At 37.6% G+C, this 19,207-nt stretch overlaps 1 protein-coding gene across 1 annotated transcript in view; it reads right to left on the minus strand.

Moving 5' to 3' along the window:
• LOC122793290 (anthrax toxin receptor 2-like) overlaps nucleotides 1-19,207 on the minus strand; it is a 3,151,219-nt gene that overhangs the window by 835,287 nt on the left and 2,296,725 nt on the right. Inside the window, exon 6 of the mRNA XM_044061158.1 lies at nucleotides 5,223-5,318. Coding sequence (XP_043917093.1) covers nucleotides 5,223-5,318 — 96 coding nt within the window. The remainder of the gene's footprint in view (nucleotides 1-5,222; nucleotides 5,319-19,207) is intronic.

Here is a 19,207-nt window from a genome sequence, read left to right on the forward strand (position 1 = left end):
ATGGTGATCCACCAAATCAACTAGATAAACAATATATATTGGAATCTGCCTATAAAACTACATCTTCCATTGTCTGGAGACTTTTTACATGGAAATTTTTACATAGATCCTTTTATACACCTATGATGATGAATACAATAAATAATAAAGATAATCTATGTAAAAGATGTAATATAGAAATTAATGCAGATTGGGCTCATATGTTTTATGACTGTATAAAATTGAAAGAATATTGGAAGTCAATTAATGAATTTTTACAGGCTCTTTTTACAGATAATTTTATTATTTCCAAATCTCTTATATTATTCAACACACCTGTTCCTCAAAGTGTTAAAAAGATTAAGCTTCCCTTGTTATGGTCTATTCTAGCTGTGGCTAGAAAAATAATAACCAGAAATTGGATTTCAGATGCACCTCCTTCGTTCAATGAATTCAAAAATGTTATGAATATAGTGTGTCATATGGAATTGAATACAGTGAAGTTAAGAACTAATAGAAAAATGTCTTATTATATTGTATGGGATAATTTACAAAACTTGTTAAACAAATCTTAACTTCAATAACATGGTATTTTAGTGTAATTAATTGATTTGATTGTAGTGGATGTCTTTGTAAATACTTTGGTTGTTTTGTTGAATGTTATAATCACACCTATTTTAATTACTTGTATAAAATTGTTATGATATTTTCTTATATGTTAAAAACAATAAACTTTTTTTTTTTTTTTTTTTTTTTAAACAAGAAATATGAAGGTCCCACCAAACACCCTAATACTGGGTGATTTCAATTGCCCAAACATAAACTGGGAGAACTACTCAAGTACTAACTCCCTTGCCCAACGATTCCTAGAATTTATAAACTCAAATGCCCTGAATCAACTGGTCAACACCCCCACCAGAAGGAACAACATATTGGACCTAGTCATCACCAACATGGGCAACCGGTGTTCCACACCAGAGATCAACCCCTTGCTGGTTAGATCAGACCATAGACTAATCACTCTGGATATCCACATTCCGCCCCCCACCCTTAATCAAGGAAACCACCATGAAAAACTTTTCAAAAGCAAACTTCACATTACTTAAGACCAAAGTGGAAAGGTTCACAGCCCCCATGCTAAAGGACAATATTGCCCAAGCTGCTGAAACCTTTACAAAGGTACTCTGCAGGAATGCATGGATCATGCTATCCCAAGTAAAACCAAGACTCACTCCTCCAAGAAAAGGAAACCAGCCTGGTGGACCCCTGCCATAAACAAGCTATACAACAGAAGGAGGAAACTAGTACAGAAAAGAGTAAAATCCCAAGAAGGAAAGACATCCCTGATCGGTATCAGTAAGAAACTACAATCCCTCATTAAATCATCCAAGGCTTGTTTCGAAAGAAAAATTGCCAATGACTCCAAAGATAACCATAAATCGTTCTTTAGCTATGTCAAGAATTTAAGTGGAAACTCTCAGATCTGCTCTGAGTTAGTGCAGAATGGCACAAAATACACTGAACCAACTGATATTGCCAACATTCTGGCCGACAGGTTTAGTGCAAACTTCACCCCCCTCTCACCCCCTAAAGGGCCCATAACCATACCAGAAGAATGTAGGGCCCAGTCAATCACAGATACACAGGTTAAAACAGCCCTATCCAAAGCCAAAAACACAGCTTCAATGGGACCGGATGGTGTCCCAGGCTGGGTCTTACAAGAGCTCCAAAACAAACTAATCCCTCACTTAAACACACTGTTCAAACTCAGTCTCTCTACAGGCTACGTACCCACAGAGTGGCGCACAGCAACAGTTATCCCACTCCACTAAGGTGGAGCCACAACAGACCCCAGGAACTATCGCCCTATAAGCCTGACTAGCCTGGTCTGCAAGGTAATGGAGCGCATCATCATGGAACTCATTAACAGAGACATTGGGAATCTTCAAACCTTGGACCCTACCCAGTTTGGCTTTAAGGGCAGATCATGCCGCCTAAACCTGATGGACGTCTTTGAGACAGTTACCAAGGCATCAGACGAGGGAAATGAGGTCCACACAGCCTACCTAGACCCCAGACCCCACAAAGGCTTTTGACACCATTCCCCATTCTAGTATTACAGACAAGCTCACCAGCTTGAACATAAACTCCTACGTCACGAGATGGGTTGCCAACTGGCTCATGGATAGAACCCACATGGCGAGAGTTGCAGGCTCTAAGTCTGACACTAAACCGGTTACAAGTGGTGTCCCCCAGGGCTCAGTCCTAGGACCCCTCCTGTTCAATATATACTTCTCAGAGGTACAGGCAAGAATAAGAGGACTATGGCTGACCAAGTTCGCAGATGACTGCAAACTAGGGGCCATAATTGATTCTCCAGCTGATACAGTCACCCTCTAGAATGGTCTCACTGAGACGGATACCTAGTGTCAAAATCATGGCCTCAAGCTAAATGCCAAAAAGTGCAGTCATCCCCTTTGGAAAAAATAAAGTACCTGCGAACTACCACATAGGTGGTAGTCCCCTAAATACAGAAAATGTAATAAGGGATCTGGGGACACATATAGATAATCTCTCCTTTGATAATCATATTGCCAAGGTGGTTTCAAAATCCTTCTATGTGGCCCACCTAATCACAAAAGGGTTCGCATCTAGAACAAAAGAGGTTATTGTGCCTCTCTACTCATCACTCATTAGACCTATCATAGAATACAACGCCCCATTTGGGATGTACCTTACAAGACACCTGCAACAGCTGGAAAGACCACAAAAGTACCTTACTAAGAGGATTACTGGCCTCAAACAGATGCCCTATGCAGCCCAACTCAAGAAACTCCAGATGTACTCGGTTGCATACCGCTTACTCAGAGGTGATCTCTTCCTGCATTACTAGGCCATGCCCAATCCAGAATTGATGGACATGTTCCACCTAAAAAAAAAAACAAATCCCAGAGAGCTACATGCTCTAGAGATATAAACCTCACCACAACGATAAATAGGACATGCTGGAGGATAGATTCCTGTCCCAGAGACTCCCCATGCTTTGGAACAGGATTCCAACATACATCAGGCAGAGCCCCTCACTAACACTCTTCAAGAGAAACCTTGACGGGTGGATGGGAAACGGAAAAGTTACCCCAGGGATCACTGCAGTGGCTCTGCTGGACAGTGGTGCAGGGAACTAATGGCTCTGCTGGAAAGAGGCGAAAGCCATCACATTCTGGCTAGGCTTATAAATGCCTTTGAGCAGATAGCCTAGTACTTACCTATGAACCTATGAGAATTAGGATCTAAGAGCAAAAAGTCACATTTGTTCATCTGAAAAAGTTCCATAATGACCCTTCCCTCAGTACTACATAGGATAATGGTGAAACTGAAGAATTAATTGTTTCTGGATTCAGCTGTGTAGCCTGGTATGCATATAGAACTACTGTGGGCAATACTAGTGCTTTACCCAGAGATCATGAATTGGATAAGGTAGGTATCAGCAAAAGCATGAATGAATGACTTCCTCTGTACTTTGTAGAAATGTTTTCTTACTCTTCCCTTCTTTTTATTCCTTGTATTCTTCACTTGGCTTGGTGGAGTCACTGCCACTAGCTTACTAGCTATTGATCTATAAGAAACTCAGGAGCTTTGTTACAAATTTCTCTGCATTCAGTTTCATTTAACTTCTTGTTCGTTATCTTTGCCCTGTCAAGTGAATGTTGAATTATAATGGTCTCTCGTCAGTCTTTTCACTCCTACAGTTTTTTGAATTTCCTGTAGTTTTGGATTTTCTTTACTTGGTTATTTGGAGATCTATCAACTGTCTTACTTATTTACCATTCATTGCAGGCAAAGTGGGTTAAAGAAAAGTAAGAGACTGCCTAAGGGTGCTCAGAGACCCACTGTAATACTTTCATTTGATTCTTGAGTTTTTTTGAGGAAAACAATCCATATTTTTTTGTATTATGTATGGTGCAGCTGTTGTGGGACTGGTTCTTGGGAGGTTTTACTAATGTGCATCTGGGGAGTTAATACTATGTCAAAATCACACACACACATATGGGGGCATCACTGAGCCCTTGGCCTAGATCTCCATGGCCTTGCTGTATCCTAGAGAGGATTATACAGAAGTCCATTAAAGGGGGTTTGCTTCACAGATATAAACATTTGAGCAATATGAAGAGACAGCAGCAAGAAGTAAAGGAAGGTAGTGCCTATCAGTTACCCAAAGGAGAAGTTTGTTCAAAGAAATACCTTCTTATAGCGTACTCAAGCAACCAAAAGATGCAAGTAGATAAGAATGCAATGGTAGATAGACATGTCACACAATACTAACACCACTAAGATGAACTTATTTATTTGTTGACATTTGTTTACCAGGAAAGTCTGCCTGAGCATTGCCCTTTTCAGTGGAAGCCTGAGGAGAGAAAAGCTTCATTAAACAGTCACCAGAGTCATCATTTGCACTGTTTCATCATTTACTGTCAGTTTCATTCACGAGCAAAAGTTCCGCTGTTCAGACATCCTTGATATCAATCAAATAATTTCTGAATATTATTTAAAATAAGTCAGCCAAGCATTGTAATTAGAACAGAATGGGTGCAGCTAAAAGGGATTTTTACTTATGCTTTGATCATGTAGTGGAAACAGAACAGATATAGATTTAATTTAAAACTTGTAACTTAAATATCATTCCCAATAAGCACAAACATGCTGCTACCATCTAGGTCTAAAAACGTTTGACTCACTAGTAACATTCACTTACATTTCCAAAAACTTAATCTTGTCTTCTCTCACATTATATCCTCTCAAACACTGCTAAAAGAAACTCACAAGCATTTAAAAGATCAAGACATTTGTCATATGTCAAACTAGTCCAAAGACAATGGAATAAATCTGTCTTGACACAAATTTCAAATGTCTTTTTAAGTTTTTCTCTAAACAGTACCACCCTAAAGAAGAGTTTTATTCTACTAGCAGTCAATATTTCTAATGATTTCTGCTGTAGGTACCGAAAGCAACTAATAATTGTTAGTATACTGGAATCCTCATTACCAAAAATTGATACATCTTCAATACTATTGAAATGCTCACTGCTACAATAAACTGAACGGTTTATGACATTAGCTCCTAAAACTGCAATATGAAATAAAATTAGCTGACTTGCAAACAAAGTAGTCAATCCTTGGGAGAAAGATAACAAATCAGGATAAAAATAAATAAATAAGCAGGCGTAACATTTTCAGTGTACTTACCACTTTACAGCACAGGGGCCAGAACCACCAAAAGAGGAGCAGGGCTGTTATTAGTGCAATCACTAAGAAGGCAATTGCCACAGCAGAGCCACTAGACTGAGACAAAAGGGATAAAACGACATTAAACATATTTTTTTTTATTTGCTATTTGCTTCCTAAAATAAGATCTGACTGGCTGTTCCAATTTCATTTCTACTTGTTCTTCACTGTGCAATGTGTTAAAGCAACCCAAGTGCATTTAAAACTGATCAATTCGCAATTACTATTTTTCTTTTCACTGTAGATGCTATACAAATGCTTTCAGCTAGTATCTTAAAATTAAAACAGCACAGTCTGTTGTAATAACAGAGAAAGCACACGAATCATAAAAGAAAAGCACCACATGATTTTAACATCGAATACAAACCTGTACCTGTTTTTTCCTGAATGTGTTATACTACAAGGGAATACACTATAATTAATCATTGCTAGTGGAGCACTTTTGACATCTGTGAGCTATTATACTACTAGTGAGAAAACCAACAATATGACAGAAAGTGGTCACAGAGGTGGACAGAAGGAAAAGAATGAGAACAGAGAGAGAAATAGGGAAATTGTTATCAGATGTCCTTTAAGTTTTATTACAAAAGATACTGAAAAATAAGAAATACTTACTATTTATGCTATCTACTTAACATTTACAGGAGAATATTTATGTGTTATTAATCACAGACCAATTTCAGTGGTTAAAATCACAGGCCACCTTTAGTGTTTCTGAAACACTGGCACAAAGGTAATGAAAAAAGAGGGTTGAGAGAGTTCTGAAGAAAAACGATATTAACAAAGGTAAATAAGTAAATGCAGCAAAGTATCACACCGTGAAGGCCAAACCAAAATTGCCAACTAAGTAAAGGCAACGATGAAAAGTAAGGCAATACACGAACCATGCAGTTCATATATCACTCCAACCATGAAACGTGAAAAATTGTTTTTAATTGAAGAAGTAAGCGCTTTCACATAAAAGCTTCTTCAGACCATTAAAAACACACAATTCATGATCCATTTAAATACTGTGCATCAGCCAGTCAGCATACACTGCAGCTTGAATGCATTAATTTAAAGTAAAGCTCACAGAACTTCCTACATGAAATATCCACATAAATAATCTGGGCAAATGTCAACACAATGAAAATGCAATCTTTCATATATGTTATCATGAGTAAAGTGACAAAAAGAATCACATAAAAAAAAAAAATATATATATATATATATATATATATATATATATATATATATACATATACATAAAAAACAATACATTTCACATAAAATGCTGATTATTTAATTGAAAGTTTCCTTGATTTTAGTATTGGCTTAATGGATGCTCTCTCATTTAAGCCTTTCCTCTATCTGCTCTGAGTCTTATTATACATTTTACCTCTTTACTCTTTGTCATATTCCTGATATCACCTTCACATACAGTAGGTGTCACCTCATCTATTACCATAAACTTGAAAATGTGGTCATCTCCTTGCATCATTACATGTTTAGAGAGAGCATTAGTTTGTGACTTGATCCTAATGTTATAAATGTCTTCCCTCACTCTATCTCTAAACATTCTATCCATTTTGCCAATGTAAAATGACCCACATGTTATGCACTTAGCAAGATAAACTACATGTGGTGTTCTACAGTTGGCATTCATCTCAAATTTATAGTGCTGACCTGTATCTAGATGTACAAATGACCTGGTAGTGTCAATGTAACTACCAAAGTTACAATTCCTACATGGAAGCGTGCCAATACCAGTATACCAGTATGTCTATTACTATCCATAGCATGGCACAATAACCTTTTCAGGTTACGTTTGTTCTTGAACAGGAAAGTAGGATTCTCCCCTACCACCCTCCTGACATCTACATCAGTGGTTAACATTTGCCAATTCTTTCTAATGATGTCCATAATGGGCTTAGTATCTGTAGTGAATAACATTGGTACCTTCATATTGACTTGTGTGAGTGCACCCATGGAATAATTCATAACATCACTAATAGATGAATAGTATGGTCTACTTCTATCTAGTCTAAGGTCACCAAGCTCCTCAAGGTTCCTCTCTATTTCAGGTGGATTATAGCCCCTATCGACCAATCTTCCTTTGAGTTTAGTCCACTCTTGATTGAACCCCTCATCTGAGGCATTCAGTCTTGAGGCCCTCAGCCCTTGTCTCCTGATAAAATTTCTAAAAATGTGATGAGGGTGCATGCTACTTCTATGCAGTAGAATATTCCTCTAGCAATGTTTCCTATATACCCCTGTACTGATAAAGCCATTTTCGAGCCTTAACACATACACATCTAGATATTCTATCCTGGTTCGAGAATAATTCATAGTGAATTTTAAATACTCGTACATTTCATTTAATTCCACTAGAAATTTCTCCAAATCTATAGATGTACCTGCCCAAACCAGAAAGAGATCATCAATAAAACATTGATAAAACTTGACATGTCTTAGATACAAATTCATCTTGAACAATGTATCTTCTTCCCATAATGCCATAAACATGTTGGAATAGCTACTGGAACAAGAAGTCCCCATAATTTACGCCATCATGCTGTATATAAATGTGGTTGTCAAATGTAAAGATATTATTCTCCAATACAGTTTCCAAAAACAGGCATACTAAATCTATTCACTCCTCCCCATATTCACTTTGTCTATGTAAGTATGCCTGTACAGACTGAACACCTAAATCATTGGGTATGATAATAAAGAGGGACTGTACGTCCAATGTAACAAAATAAAATTCTAGGTCCAATGTCACAGAACCACTGTACTGATATAGATCAATCAAAAACTGCTTAGTGTCTTTTAAGATGAAATTATTAGTAATCAAGATGGGTCTTAGCCATTTCTCTACATATAGAGAAAAAAGACTCAGTGGCCCATCCTTTCCAGCAACTATAGGTCTCATTGGAGTGTTAAAACCATCCATGTGGATTTTAGGTAGGCCTTGTATAGCAAGCAATAATGGATATTCAACCTTCAGAAATTTATAAAGACCTATAGCTATCATTCCACTTTTCAGTAAATCTTCCCAACATGGACTGGATCCTCCCTTGCAGGGAATTTACTTTATCTAGGTCAACATGGCAATAAAATTGATCATTACTTAACATGATATCCATGCTTCTAACATGAGTGCATCTATCCATGAGTACAATTGGACCTCTCTTGTCCGCAGGCCTATTCATAACAGGGTCGTCATTTTGCAGACCCTTCAGAGCTAATCTTTCCTTATTTAAATTATATTTAACATTTCTATTTACATTATAAGTTTTTTTATAAATTATAAATTGTTAAGAATATTAATGAATGTTTATATGATTTGTTAATGTGCAGACAAATAGATGAGCAGCTATACAGGTTCTTCACAGTTGAATACCCTGGAATACCTTACATCAAAGTGTTGCCCAAAATACATAAATGTTTGGACAAACCACAATTAAGACCAATTGTAGATGGAGGGGACTGGGTTACTGAGCCCCTTTCAATATATGTGGAGAGTAAATTAGGACCTATAGTAAGGCAGATTCCCACAATTCTGAAAGATACGTTCCATTTTTTGAGAGATCTGAGGGGATTAAATGAAACATCAGGGTTAAGTAGTTGCTATTTGGTCACCCTTGATGTACAAAGTCTGTTCACTTGTATACCCAATGAGTATGGAGTTGAGGCAATAAGAAGTGAACTGAAAGAAATGGGGAGCAGCGATACAAATGAAATTATGTTGATTTGCACATTATTAGATTTAATACTATCTAACAAAATATTTGTATTTAATAGCAATATATATTTACAAAAATTGGGGGTTGCCATGGGCAAACTCATATGTGAACATGGTAGTTTATTATTGGGAGAAACGGTATTTATTTAACAGTGTGTACAGTAAATACATTAAGATGTATACAGGTTTTGTCGATGACACCTTTATGCTGTGGGAGGTGGAGCCATCACTATTATTGGATTTCATTAAGTACTTGGAATTTACAACGGACCTTTTGAGATTTACATCTTTCTCACTCATAGAAATAGACTTTTTAGATGTCTCTGTGTACAGAGACAGTTTGGGTAAAATCAACACCAGGTTCTTTAGAAAAGCCTGTTGGAAAAAGAGACTTTTACTTGTAATAGCATGCATCCTAAGCACATACTCCCAAATATTATCAAAGGGCAATTAATTAGAGCTAGCAATATATGCAATGTGTGAGTTAACTACTTGGAGCAACTATTTTTGGAGAGGGGGTATGATAAAACTGTTTCAAACTATAAAGAATGAAACTGCTAAGACCTCCCCCTTATTTCTTTCTCTTTCCCTATACTCTATCAATCCCTGATAGGGAAGGCAATCTCTAAACTCCAGTCCAAATAAATTCTTGGTGTCTTCCTATTCTATCTTTCCCTCTCTAGTTATTTGCTCCCAATACCTTGGTTCCTTTGCCAGTTTTCTCCAATAAACTCCATCTCCCTCTTACCAATTGTTTGTATCCTTAACTGCATTAATACCCATCAGCAGAATCTCCTTTCCCCGTTCCTGTGTTGGTTTAGTTCTAAGAATAGTTTCTGCTACTTTAGAGATACAATATTCTGCATAATTATTGTTTTCTTTAAAGGCCTGCATCCAAAATCTCAGTCTCTCATTGTTTCTTGAGCTTCCCCAGTGTTTCATCACATCCCTTTCCACTTTGAGTTATAGTTTTCTGCATGTGCTATCTATAGAAGTCTTAACTGTGTAGCTCTAAAATACCCCTTTAGATTGCATAATCCCAATCTGCCCTGTTCTACTGAAAGAATCAGCTCATCGCACTTGACTCTTGTGGTCTTCCCTTCCCAGATAATGTCTATCAGCTTTTTATTAACTGCTATCCACAAGTTTTCCTCTGGTTGATAACAATATGCCTGACCCATGTATAAGACTAAAGGGAGGAAAACATTTTAACTGCTTCTATCTTACTATCCATATCCATATAACAAAGCTTCCATTTTCTCAGTTTTTGCATTATCTTTTGTTTAGTCTCTTTCCACATATCCTTAGCTGCCACACTAGAACATTTTTAATCCATAGTCCTAAATATTTCATTTTATCATATCTCAATAAATATGGGTATTCCTGAACCAGTTCATTTGTGGGTATATAATTTACTGCTACTGCTTTTGTTTTAACTTCATTAATTTTGTATCCCGAAAAGATCTAAAACTGTCTCAAAATGTTCCACAACACTGTAATGTCTTTTTTCTGGCTTTGTCAAGTGCAAAATAATATAATTTGCAAATAAAGACAGCTTCTCTTGACTACCATACCAATTATATCTTTGAATTTCTGAGTCCCTTACTTTCCTTGCCAATAGCTCTAAGCATAATTCAAATAATAAAGGGGAAAACGGATCCCCTTGCCTGGTTCCTCTGCTCAAGCAGAAATTATCAGAGGACCCCAACCACTTGAATTTTTGCCTCCAGTCTTGCATATATTCTCCTGACTGACCTTATAATATTTTTCAGGAAATGCAAATGCTTCCATTGCCCTGCTCATAAAGTCCCAGCTTACTCTGTCAAATGTTTTCTCTGCACCAAGACCCACCAACAACAATGGTATTTTCTTACATTCTGCTTCCCTTTGGATCATCAATGCTCTGTTAATGTTTCCAAATGTTTGCCTCCCCTTCACAAAACCACACTGATCCATTTCTATCAGTTTTGAAATCACTTTTGCCATTTGTTTAGCTATTATAGACATGAACACTTTATAATCATGGTTTAGTATTGAAATGGGCCTGCATGAAATTGGTTCTGATGGATCCTTACCCTCTTTAGGTATTACAGCTACCACTGCGTTCTTCCAGGATGGTGGCACTTCTCCTCCTATTAAGATATTGTTAAACAAAACCTTCCAGATCTTTATCAGTTCTTTTTTCTCCCAGCTTCCAAATGTCCACAGGAATATCATCTGTTCCTGGGGACTGACCAAAAGATTGGTTATACATTACATTTTTTCATTTCATTCTTATCTCCTCCTATCCTAACAGTTGAGCCTCATCTACCTCTAATCTTAGCATATTTAATTCTTCCATAAACATTTCCATTTATCTATTTTCTTGATGTTCATATTTCTCTGCTTTATAGAGACTCTCAAAATTTCTGAAATATTTCTAATACTCCCAACCCCAAGGCTTTGGGAGGGTGGCCTAATGGTTAAGGTGTTTGCCTTACAAACACAAGGTGCAGGGTTTGAGTCTCACAAGAGATAATTGGCTAAGCTTAAAATGGCTCACAAGGTCAGTTAGCTTAGTACTAATCTATAAACTTATAATCTATGAACCACTACAGGATTTCTTATTACCTTCTTTGTGAGTCTCAGCAATGCAAACATTTACTAGGAGTAGTATATGCACAAGAAAGAACTATTGGAGATTGTATTTAGCAAAATATTGGTGGGGAGATCAAGGCTGAACCCAATTAAAAGGGGTATTTCTATTGTGAAAAAGAGGGGCTGGTGGTTTGGGAATGATAAACCTAGATGCAGGCAAAATCAGAATATTTAAAATAGAAAGCTTTGTAAGAGACATAGAGAGGAAAGAATAATTTAAGAATATTCTTGATGAAAACTACTATGTGAATGCTTAGGAAGGATGTGTAAAGCAGAAATACTGCCAATAAAAGAAAGGCAAAAGAGATTATGGGAAGTATGTGATTTTTTTCTAGAGACTGATGCAGAATAAATTACTTGTGAAAGGGCAGATTAAGTATAAGGAAGGGGAAAAGACTGTAATATATATACACAGGTTCATAGGATAGGCTAACGATCACTGGGGCCTTGCCATGCAACCCAAATTTGGCCCACAAATTTGATATATATTTGACTTACAAGGGATGATTTAATGACTACCTCTGTCTATCAGACACAAAGGAGCCAGAGCAGGGGTGAAGTTCCATTTACTCATCCATTGATCCAAGTTGCTTTTAATAGGGATGGGGAGGAACTCTATCCCCACTTAAGCAATAAGATAACGGAAGAGGAGAAAAGGCATAACAAGTATTAAAACAGCATGGGAGAATTCAGATAATTTGAGAAAGACTTAAAATGGAATATAAATATAAATGTTTAAAAAACTACCTGAGCTACAACTATTCAGGTTTACGGAACTTTGGCTTAATGTCTCATGTGAAGAGTGCCACACTCAGGAGTACAGCATTCCTTATACTACAGTAAGCCCTGTCTGATATTTCACATCCACCTAAGCTATCACCATTTCAGACAAATGTGACCTCTGTTTAATGGTTCACTCACATGTGCAGCACCCCCGTTATGCTGTACTGCTGAGTCAGTACTAGAAAATGAATCCAGGTAACTGCCCCAAAAGACGAGTTTAAGTCTGGCTAATACCCCTTGATCAGAATCAAACCCTGTGTCTTGCGGCTATAATGTAACAACCTTAAACATTATGCCAAACCCTCATGTTCAGCTCTTCAAGCACTACAGGTAAGTATGCTACCCACTGAGCCACTGGAATTGACTTTGATCAGTTAGGCTACATTCCTTCCTATCCTAGGTCTAGTTGAAAGGTAAAAGGGTTGGTCTAAATATATGCCAAGCAGTCAAAAGCTGATATAGGAAAAGTCATTTGATTATAATAACTGGTATTTGAAGAAAGCAGACTCAAACAGTGACTGGAGTCAATATTTATCCATAGCCTTCAGTCAGGCTTTGTGCCATGTAACTTGAGAACTGCAACAGTCATCCCTCTGCCTAAGGGCAGTTCTTCTACACATTCCCGAAAATACAAACCCTTTACTCTAACTAGTCTAATATGCAAAGCCATTGAAAGAATTATCATGGAAATGATTAATAATGACTTTGGAAACCTCCAAACCCAATATCCAATCCACTTTGGTTTTGTCAGTGGAAGTTCATGCCTAACCAATCTGGTGGACTTCTTTGAGAACACCATCAAGGCAATGTATGAGGGCAAAATGGTGCACTATCTAACATGACCTGGCCAAGACATCTGATACAATATACAACTTGAGCAATGTAAACAGACACATGGAATTAGGCATAAACCCCTATGTAATATGTTGGCTTCCATCTGAGTCGGTCATATAGGACCCTTAATGTTAGGTTAGGGGAGTCTACCTCCACAAAGAGGCTGGTCACTAGTGGAGTCTCATAGCTCAGTGCTTCATCTTCTCCTTTTTTGGCATCTACCTCTTGGAAATCAAGACCAATGTCAAGGGCCTCTGGCTTAGCAAGTCATTGATGATTGCATATGATACTAATATCCTCCAGGAAGGGCTAATACAGACAAATATCCGGTGTCAATGTCATGGTTTAAACCTCAGTGCCAAGAATTGCATAACAGACTACCTTAGGAAACTACCTCATTGATATCACACCCCTAAAAACAGAACCACCAGTCAGGGATTTGGGTACATACATAGACAGTAACTTGGCTTTCAACCAATATGCGTTTAAGGTAATAAAGAAATCATTCTATGCTGCTTATATACAGCAGTACACTGCAGAGAAGGGTACATTTCCCAGTCTGTGCTGTACCGCAATCTCCATTCAAACTTCGATCATATGGTCCTATCGATGTTTTGAAACTTCGATAATCTGATAGGGATCTGTGTGTGTGTTTTATATATATATATATATATATATATATATATATATATATATACACACACACACACACATGTGTGTGCATGCTGCTTTCTCGTGTTTAATTTGTATGTATAACTTCATAAACAAAAATACTCAAAGACCCTATTAGTACAAAGAAATAGTATTGTAGCCCCATGTAGTTTGCACACAAATGATCTGGTTTCTAAGCAACAGCACTTTGGTCTAACCATTTAATATGTATGTGTGCATCCCTGTGGAGGCATACACAACAGTTTTGGTGACTAGGTAAGTTGTACTCCTGCATGGAGGGATGCGCTATGAGATGGTTGAGCTCTCTATTTTCTCTTAGCCTAAGAGGACTGGATAATTTAGCTCATTTTCTGCTTAAGAGCAGTGGCAACTTATTTTCAGCACAAATCTTAGGGTTCATCTTGTATACAAGAAATTTTTGGTGTGTGTAAAGAGGCAAGCCTCCCTACACATGCACACCTCTTTCAAGGTAGCCTTTGCATCCATCAAGCCCTAACAGAATATAATCAATTCCAAGCACTCGGTCTTGTAATATGTTAATAAATTATATTTTTGTTTTATTTATTTGTGTGTTTGCTTGCCTGTTTTTACTGACTTAAACAGGACAAACTCTCCAAGAACTGCTAAAGAACTTAACTGAACAAACAAAACAAGCAAACACACAAGTTGACCAGACACCACAGAGAGGAGGTACCACAGTAAGAATAAAATATGTAAAACTTTAATCACAACGTATAGAATATAAATAATAAAATGAAATAAAACAACAGGGGATAAGCACTTTTGGCATTTGCCTTCATCAGATCTTAATAGAAACTACTACTTCTTCATTTTTAAAGAGTCACAGTATTGCTTTAGCCAATAAATCATCTCCTTAATTTCCTCCATTTCAACAGGGGGTTTAAAGGCACCTTGCCATTTAATCCAGGCAGTTTATCTGCCTGCAAATCCACTATCCAATGTGCTTCAATAGACACAGATCTGTTTAGTCAGATCCCCACCTCTTAAGTTTTCAGGAACAATTTCCAATACCATAAAGCAAAAACTGTTTCCAGCATGAACTGAAATATGCTGAAATAAGGCATTAGCTCTATTGCAAAGCCTAATGTTACTGAGATGTTGCAAGATCCGATCTTTGAATGATCTGTTTGTCTTGCCAACATAAAAAAACTACTGCATGAATCACATTCAGCAATGTATATCATATTCTTTGTGGAACAATCTGCATCAGCCCTTAGATGAAAAATTCTCCCAGTTATGGGGGTGCTGAAAACAATCCTTAGAATTAATATAACTACAGGTTTTGCATTTCCTAAAACTCCCATCTTTGCATAATAGTCTTTTCAGATTCTTCTTCTTAAAACAAGACCTGTTTTTTTTTCACCCACAATATCTTTGATGCTATCGTCCCCTGTAAGAATCTTCCAGTTATTTCTTGTAGTCTGACAGATATGTCTATCATCATTGCTGTGTGTGTACATCATCATCTTAGGCCTTCTGTAGAATCAGTGACATTCAAAACATCCCCAGATGTCCTTTGTTCACCCCTTTCCATAAAATATGGTCAGCCCCTAGTATGTCGTTAGGCTTCGTTTTCCAAAAATTTCTTAATTTACTTCTCTTTGCTTGTAGCCTTGACTTACAAAATTATTCCTTCAAGCATGGTCTCTCATTCTCGTAATCTCACTCATTGGTACATATCCTAAAGGTTCTAAGAAATTGTCCTTTGACAACATGTGGAAACGCATGTTTAGGGTGCATACTTGTCCTATGCACAAGGTGGTTCCAACAATTCTTTCTACATATTCATATAAGTATCTAATTTCCCTTCATGCCCCTTACGTAAAATCACATCCAAGAAGCTGATGTCTTCCATGGAGCTGTGAACTTTGAACTCAAGGAATGAGGTGGTTTTATTTAAATAATCAATAAAGTCCATCAATTGTCCTTCAGTATCTTGCGGCCACAGTGGTGCAGTGGTAAGCGTTATTGCCTCACAGCAAGAGACATAGGTGGGAGTATGGATGGAACACCATAGCCTAGAGACATAGGTGGGAGTATGGATGGAACACCATAGCCTAGAGACATAGGTGGGAGTATGGATGGAACACCATATCTTAGAGACATAGGTGGGAGTATAATGAATTTCCTGCGTTGTTTTTGGACTTAGCTGTAAATAGAAAGGATTTATTACTAACAGTAGTAGGACTGTAGGAGGTTTTGCAGAGCAGGGCATTTTTTTTTTTTTTTTGCTTATACATAAGTTTGTGGGCAGTGCCTAATTGTTAAATTGTGGGGTAGTTCTGGTCAGTTTAGTTCTTTCAGGTCTTCACAATGATGGGCTTTGTATGTGGCATTAACAACACATTAAACTACTTAGTTGTAGCAAGCCTAATTTTGTTTTATCAATTATGTTTACTATTCAAGTTTGTTAGAAGAGGTGATACAAACAGTGCAGATTCTAGTAGAACCTGTTAGATGCTGCTTAGCCCCTGTAAAGGAAACCAAGTTTAATTTTTTATGGCTTAGTAAAAGTTGCTTGAATTTTTGATTGGTTTGAGTGACATTTTCTATTTTGGTATTTTTGATTGAGAATATATTACTTATTATTATTTTACATTTGTTAACCGGGGGTGTCTGAGTTGAAAAGGCCCTTTTTCAGCAGAGGCCCAGGGAGAAAAGCTCTACAAAGAAAAATTACAGACATTTAGTTATTTAGACATGATCAGTATACACACAAATTACAGGAGACATGTTTTTACAGTGGTATGCGGCACATCAACAGTTACAGTGGAGAGAACAAACAAAAAAATATTAATTTAAAAATAAAGGTAATTAATAGATTTGTGGTGTACAGCTAAAATGTGGAACATAGGTAGAATACATACATAGTACACAGGTACAGTACATACATTGTAGATTAGTCAGTGTTTGTGAGTAAGACTGAAAACTATTATTAAGTACTCTAGATTTAGTATGTATACGTTATCCGCTTTCACAAGCCTGGGGAGCAATCATGGCACTGCCAACTTTGCTTGAGATGTTGCCTCATGAGGTCTTTAAAGGAGGCTTTGGATGATGTGTTTTGAATGCTAGTAGGGACAGAGTTCCATTTTTTAGCCACTGAACTACTATATAGCGCATCTCCAAAGCTATTGTAGCTGTTGGTGACTTCTAGTAGTAGTTTGCTTGATGATCTAAGAGGCCTTTTGGCTGAATGATGGTGTACTAGGTTTTTGAGGGCAGGACACTTATTTGGGAGGTAATAGAATGACAGAGGAAGAGCTGATTGTAGGTTAGGAGGTTGGGCAGTTCAAGCCAGTGGAGCTGTCTCAAAGCAGTACAGTGATGACTTCTATATGAGCAATTTGCAGCAAAGTGGGCAATTCTGTTATAGCAGGCTTTCATTTTGCTTAGTTCAGTTTTGTTGAGATTAGTCAGAATGGGAGATGCATAGAGTAAGGTGGATAGAAGTTGGGAGCGAGCAATGGCTGATCTTGTATTGTTGGTAAGAAATGGTTTGATACGGTAGAGTGATCCCAGTTTGGCATGTACTTTTTAATAGTTAAGTTGAGATGACTATCAAATTTTAGGTGGAAGTCTATGGTTATTCCCAATAGCTTAGCCTGTGCCATTGGAGCGATTGGAGTAGCATTTGTGAAGTAGATAGTGAATTGACTGTTAGTGTTTTTGTTAGAACTGGTTATAATTATAAGCTGAGTTTTCTTTGGATTGAGGATAAGTTGGGCTTTGGTAAGGTAGTTTTCAACGTCAGAGAATGCTAGTTGAGTTGTTTGCAGGAGAGTGGGAATGTTTTGTGCAGCACAGATTAAGGTAGTGTCATCTGCATACTGAATGATAGATGCATGCTGTGTAGAGGTACGGAGGTCATTTGTGAAGACTGTGAATAGTAGTGATCCTAAGATAGAACCCTTTGGGACTCCTATAGTTATGGGCAGCTGAAGAGAGAGAGAATTTTCCCATTTCACAGCTTGGTACCTGTCAGTTAAGTAGCTTTGGAACCAGGTAAGAGTGGAATTTGATAGGTGATATTGGTTTAGTTTGCTTAGCAGGATTTGGTGCGAGACTGTGTCAAATGCTTTGGACATATCCAAAAAAAGAGTTGACACCTGTAGGCCTTCATTTTTGAGATGGTTTACTGTGTCTGTGAAGCAAAGGAGGGCTGTAGTGGTACTATGGGTAGGTCTGAAACCATGCTGAGTAGGTGACAGGCTGTTGCTGTCTAGGAGATAGTTTAGCATCTGGGTATGGATGCATTTTTCTAGGATTTTGGCCAGGGGGTAGAATAAAGCATTGGGTCTGTAGTTATTAAGTTCAGCGGAGGTCCCGCCTTTATGTATGGGTGTAACATAGGATATTTTCCAGAGTTTGGGCACATAGTTTTCAACAACTGATCTGTTTATGAAAGTGGAGACTGGGATAGCAATAGCATCTGCTGTGAGTTTCAAGAAATAGCTAGGGAGTAAGTTGGCTGCTGTTGATGATGTTTTTAGTTTGGAGAGCATGCTATTGATTGAAGTGGTGGAAACTGTTTTGAGGGTAAAGCTTGTATTAGTGTTATTTGTGTTGGGGGGGTAGTGAGGAAGGAATTGTCCCGTGATACGAAGGATAGAACTGAGTTCACAAAGTGGGAGTTGAATTATGTTTCGATGGGAACTTTAGTGTCAGGGGTGGTTGGTTTGGGGGTAGCCTTTTGGGTGGATTTTAGTAGCTGATTTACATTTTTCCAAAATTTTTGGGGGTTGTGTTGGTATTTAGTTTGTAATGTTGTGTAGTAGGATTTTTTTGTCCAGCCTAATGCATTTTTTTGCATGGTTGCACAGTTCTTGTTACTTAGTTAGGCTTTGTGTTTCTTTGTTTTTTGATAGTAAAGCCAGGCAGTGTCTCTGGACTTGAGGATTTGTTTGGTTTCTTTACTGAGCAAGGGGTTTGTAGAGGTTCTAACCTTGATTTTGCGCAATGGAGCGACAGTGTCCAGGTGTTGTAGAAATGTTTTTTTGAAATATGCTACAGCCTGGTCAAGTGGGAGGGTTTTTAAGGGGGTCCAGTCACAGTTACAGAGTAAAGTGTTGAGGACTTCAGGAGAGAATTTTTTGTGTTTCTAGTGGATATATAGTTAGTGGTTTTGCATATGCTTGTTCTACTACGTATAAAGCATATTATGTTGTGGTCACTTAAGATGTCTGGGCGACTGCCTGTGTGAGGGTACAATGTGGGGTTATTAGTTAGGACCCAGTCAAGGATGGATTCTCTTTTAGATTTTTTTTATCAA

This window comes from Protopterus annectens, chromosome 2.part0 (genome assembly GCF_019279795.1).
Source record: "Protopterus annectens isolate FY-2018-M chromosome 2.part0, PAN1.0, whole genome shotgun sequence".
NCBI classification, from domain to species: Eukaryota; Metazoa; Chordata; order Ceratodontiformes; family Protopteridae; genus Protopterus; species Protopterus annectens.